Raw genomic sequence first — 5,281 nt, 5'->3', positions numbered from 1 at the left:
GTGAGGATGGTGATTGTGGTGTAAATGGTGTAGGTGGTGTAAGTGGTGTAAATGGTGCAAGTGGTGTAATTGGTGTAGATGGTGTAAATGGTGTATATGGTGTATAGATGGTGTACAGATGCTGAATAGTAACCCGTTGAACTCTCCTGTGGAAGCAGCAGAGAGGAGTGACAGCGTGTGTATTAAGAACTCAGTGGAGTCAGAAAGTGTTTTCAGAGTCTATTTATTTTTCAAAATGAGGTATTTCAAAGTGCTATGAGTTGCAGCACTAAAATGTACGCTTAGAAAAAGATAGAGGGAGAGAAAAGAGAGAGAGAGAGAGAGAGAGAGAGAGAGAGAGAGAGAGAGAGAGAGAGAAAGAGAGAGAGAGAACATTCCCATTGACCCAGTTCTAAGAACCCGAGAGGTACAAATATATAAACAAATGAGGGAGGGAAAAACAGGAGCAAGGTAAATGTAGATAGAAAGATTTCTGTACAAAAAAAAGAATGAACATAAAGAGCAAAGAGATAGTGATATCTACTCAACTCATTTTCATACGAAAATATAAGTATCAATTTTTAGTATGTATCAGAAGCACACTAAAGCGTAGGTGTACAAATTAGTAAGTATTGTGTGATGAACAAAGAACGGTAATATGAAACTGAAATAAAAAAAACAAACATATTATATTACAAAGTTCCTCGTAAATCGAGGTCAATACAGTACTTAATAAAGGTATATAAACTTCCAGTCTAGTTATTTTCTTAGAAAAACCCAAAGACAGTTCTGTGTACAAAAAAACAAGGCAGATTGATAGTGTTTTGCTGACATCAAGGTGCTCGGAGGTATATCTGGAGTTATAAGCACCAGAAAGAGAGAGGTGTGTGTGTGAGTGAGTGAGAGTCGATTCCCACCAAACTGACTCCTGAATCATGTCCGATTTTTTTTTTTCTTCTTCTTTAAAAGTTTATTTTCTTTTATGTGTCATTTGCAAAGTGAAGGCAAAGTGGGTGTGTGTTGTATTGCGTGCTCCTCGGCGACTTCCACATTCTTGAACAGCAGTTCTACGAAAGTCTGAGAGAGGAAGAGGGGTTAGTCGGTCAATTCTGACGCAGAAAACCCATCGAGAAAAGAAAAAACAGTAAGAAATTAGGATGGAGTAAAGGACCATCCTTGTACTTTCTCTTTTCCTTGATGTGACTGGAATGACAAAAGTAAACCCGAAACATTCTAGACGTCCAAAAAATGTGCAAAGAAAGTGGCGGCAGTGAGTGTCCGTAAGTTTTTTTGGGGGGCTGTTCAGCCGATCGGCTTCCAGCCGTGACTGCTAAAGGTTAGCATGTAGCAGACTAGCGAGTCCTGACTTGCTCCAGGTGGCGGAGGAGCTGCTGCCGTCTCGCCTGGAGCTTGTCCTTTTCCTGACGAAGCCGAAGCTCCTGAGCCTCCAGTGAACCCACGTACTCTGCAGCCTTCTTGAGGATCAGCACTTTGGCTGCTTTGTCGTTTTTCGCTAGCTCAGGCAGCTGATCGCGCAGCATCAGGAAGCTGGAGCGCAGGTCGTTGCGCCGTTGCCGCTCCAGGATGTTGTGGTTGCGTCTGCGCTCGTTGTCCTCCGAGTCGGAGCCCGAGCCGCTTTTCCTGAGCCGCTGAATCCCGTTCGGAGAGATGGGCAAGCACATGTTTGTTTTCATACTACGCTGTGAGTTTGTGCCGGAACCAGCGCTGCTTTCGGATCTGTGTTTTTTATTCGGGGGAGCAGAGGGAAGGTCCGAGTCGTCGGAGTATGGCGAAGGCGCTGCGTAGTTGTGCTGCTGCTGGTGGATGGAGGCGGCCGCCGTCCTTTTTAAGATGAGCTCCTGGGGCGCCCGGCTCGCACCCGAGTTCAGACGGCTCGCTGATGATGAGGCCTGAGATTGGAAGTTCCTGCTAGTGGTGGATCGGCGCTTCTCCACTGTGACTACATCGATCTCTTCCTCCTCCTCTTCCTCCTCTTCTTCCTCATCGTCTTCGTCATCCACGTCGTCGTTGTCATCTGTAAGAAGGAATAGAGATCTCATAAGCCAAAAGTGTGTGTTTGAGTGTTATAAAAAAGGTATAAAAAATTATTTCATAATGAATTAGTATTTGTATAAGAAAGGATGTTTGTCCATTGTTCTCTGTGTGTGTGTGTGTGTGTGTGAGAGAGAGAGAGTGACAGCAGATAAACTGTTTGCTCAAACAAGTAATATGTAACATGTCAGGACTTTGATGCTGCGTGTATCGTTTTACCGTGCCCTTTGACAGACTTTAACTTTGATAAGAAGTTGTGTGTGTGTGTGTGTGTGTGTGTATGTGTGTGGGTGTCGAGCTTTGTTCAGTAGTCATTTTGCTGAGAGAGTGTAACGGCCGGTCCAGGTGCAGCGACAGAACACGGAGAAGACGCAACACCCTCCGGGCCGCATTTATGAGATAATGGAGGTGATTATCAGCTAAGCCACTCATGAAGTGTGTTTGCCATTAACTGGAATCTCATGGTCCCACACTTCAAACGTTCTCTGCAGGAACCCGTCTGTGTGTGGTGGGACCAGGATCTCTCTTTCTTTTTTTTCCTTCTTTTTTTCTCTCTCTTCACTTCTGCCAGAGGCTATGTTTTTATTTTGGACTGGGGTGAAGAGAGAGAATGCTGAAGAAGAAGAAGAAGAAGAAGAAGAAGAAGAAGAAAAGAGGCCTACATAATGTGAGTGCAGGAGTGCTGTAATCGCGAGCAGTGATTATTCGCGGGCTTTGGCCAAACCCTGAGACATGTGACTTGGAGCTGTTCCAGACGGACAGCTGAAGGAAGATCGCGCTCCTTCAAAGCTGTAAAGAGAGACGGCTGGTGTTTTTCCCCCCTATTATTATTATTCTGCAGCCTTCGGCAAGTCTCTCTGCCTGCCAAGTCGAGCCCACAGTGGTATGCTAGCTTTCTCTTTTTCTCTCTCTCTCCCTCTTTACACACACACACACACACACACCACCTTTATGCAGACCACACGCCGGAACGCCGTGCCAGGTCTCACACTCACGTGAGACGGCCGATCTGGATTTGCATACGAAACAACGGCTATGTCTGGACAGGAAGTGCCTTTATTGTATCAGGGGAACGTAAATTTTCTTAAACAGACCACATTCTCCACAAAAACACAGCCTTGCACGCTCATGCAGAAGTTTAACCAAGCCCCTCAAAAATCTGATTGTTTAACCCTAAATTTTATTTTTAAACAAAAAGAGTTCCACTTAAAACCTTTTCTCAAACCGAGAACCCCTGGATTTAGGGTTCTAAGAAGAACCTTTTAAGGGAAAATCTTTTTAAGATGTTAGACATGGACTTGATTTTGTAGATCGGTTTGATTTCACACTACTGGTTTGTTAGGAAAATCCCACAAAATCGCCGCCTGGATCACCACATCTCCACACAAAAGGAGCTGCGCTGTTTGTTTTCTAGTCTGAGTTTTTATGATCGCCACCTAGCGGACACGTGGAGAGACTCGGAGCTCTGACATAACGCGCCCACCGTCAGCACGAGCAGCAGCACCCAATGACCCCAGCGCTAATCCGATTGAGGGGCTGTCATGTGATCTCTCAAATTAACCCAATAACACTTGTTTACTGGCTTATAACGTATCAGAGTCCTGAAAACGTTTATTTACTTACTGAATTTCATGCATAAAGAGACACCGATTTAAATATCAAGCCATTGAAAAGGTTTTTTTAAACAATACACTAATGAAGTAATGAACCAGCGTGAAGATAGTTCATTGTGTGTGTGTGTGATTACTAACCCCTGTCCATGGTATTCCCAGAGTGTATTATTATTATTATTATTATTATTATTATTATTATTATTATTGGTGCTTACCGGAGTCGCTCGGGGTGTCGTCCTCGCGCCTGTCCACGTGAGCCAAGGATGCGCTCCTCGTCTGGCTCGCGCTCTGCCCTCCGTTCCTTTTGTTTACAGGGAATGGGAAAACCACAGCGGGGTCCACGCACTCAGTCGCAGCACGGTTTGTCTCGGGCGCCTTCATGGCGCTGCTTTTAAGTCCAGAAGATCCAGAAAGAGATGCGGTGGCGGTGACGGAGACCGAGGAGGACACGGTCCGGCCGAGCTTCTCGTTGACGGCGCGCTCGAGCTTTTCGCGCGCCGAGAAGCCACTCCACATGCAGTCCTGAAGGATGACCGGGTCATCGAGTGCACACGCGCCGAACAGGTCGCTCTCCGGTGTGCGCCACGCTTCGTCCTCGGTGTCCTGCGGTGGCAGAAGGAGCAGTTCGGAAGCCCAGTCCAGCGGATCAGCGAGTCCAAACCCACCCGGAGACGCGCACTCGACCCCCGCATCACCGCTCGCAAGCGCCGCGCGGCTCGGGGACAGCGGCGGGGTGGGCAGCAGCTCGAATTTTTTCCAGATGTCTTCTCCCGGGCCGCACAAGTAAAAATCATCCTCCGGGTAGAAACACGGTTGGAAGGAGTCGAACTCCAGGTCGGAGTTTTTCACCATGGCTGGCATTGTGTTCTGTTCTTTCTAATAACAAACTGAGAGAGAGAGAGAGAGAGAGAGAGAGAATGAATGAATATTATTTATAGCTTTGTACAATAAACGCGATGGAGTTCATGCAAATGGATCAATAGGACAATACAAATAACGATAATAATAGTTTTATCATCTGGAGTTAACTTAGACATGCAGACTTCTTATAATGAGTTGAGAACTGTATAGAGTGAATACTGTATATTGAGTGAGTCCTTCACTGAGGTGTCAGATAAACCTCTTTATACAAGCTTCAGTCTTTTTTCCGCTTAAACCATTTACACACAGTAAATAAAGAAATCGCTCCAAAACGCTCTCCAAGCAGGAAAAAAACATCAAGACCCCAAATTTCTATTTAAAAAAAAAATGTTTCCTACCTTTGCTGCCGGCGTGTGGGTGAGAGAGAGAGATCGTGTGTGTTTGTGTCTTGTCTTGTCTCGTGTCTTATTCCAAGGCAGACGCGGTGTTGAAGCGTCTGTCTCCCGCCTCCTTACTGCGCCCGGAGTGAGCGAGCCGCGCTGCCTAGTTGCATTCTCTCCAACCGCCACGAGCGCGCACTTTTCTTAGACGCGCAGACCCCGCCCATCAAAAATGGGCGGAGCTGATTGACTTTGAAACCAATCCAGCGCAAGCCGTTTGATTTATGGCCATTGCGGACTGCCTGTGAAGCAGTTTTAATGCAGGTTTTTGTGGAAGACTGGACCGTACTTTTAACAACAAAGTGATCACGGAGGTGTTTCATTCCTTGTGCCAAA

General features: G+C 46.2%; 1 protein-coding gene across 1 annotated transcript; it reads right to left on the bottom strand.

Annotated features, from left to right (window-relative positions):
- Positions 1 to 207: 207 nt before the first annotated feature.
- Positions 208 to 5,073, bottom strand: mycn (MYCN proto-oncogene, bHLH transcription factor). The gene is made up of 3 exons (XM_058393673.1): positions 4,904 to 5,073; positions 3,860 to 4,531; positions 208 to 2,014 (listed from the first exon to the last, which is right to left on the bottom strand). The coding sequence occupies exons 2-3, from the start codon at positions 4,503 to 4,505 to the stop codon at positions 1,332 to 1,334; spliced, it is 1,329 nt and encodes a 442-aa protein (XP_058249656.1). The 5' UTR covers positions 4,506 to 4,531; positions 4,904 to 5,073; the 3' UTR covers positions 208 to 1,331.
- Between the last annotated feature and the right edge of the window lie 208 nt (positions 5,074 to 5,281).

The sequence above is a fragment of the Hemibagrus wyckioides genome, linkage group LG06 (genome assembly GCF_019097595.1).
Source record: "Hemibagrus wyckioides isolate EC202008001 linkage group LG06, SWU_Hwy_1.0, whole genome shotgun sequence".
In the NCBI taxonomy this organism is placed as follows: domain Eukaryota; kingdom Metazoa; phylum Chordata; class Actinopteri; order Siluriformes; family Bagridae; genus Hemibagrus; species Hemibagrus wyckioides.
Note: the sequence above shows the minus strand (reverse complement) of the source record. Positions and strands in the feature narration are given on the sequence as shown.

Coding starts and splice junctions, on each gene's coding strand:
- mycn (XM_058393673.1), bottom strand. CDS start 4,505: ATGCCAGCCATGGTGAAAAACTCCGACCTGGAGTTCGACTCCTTCCAA. Junction 2,015..3,859: donor CGACACCCCGAGCGACTCCG/GTAAGCACCAAT, acceptor TCCTTCTTACAG/ATGACAACGACGACGTGGAT.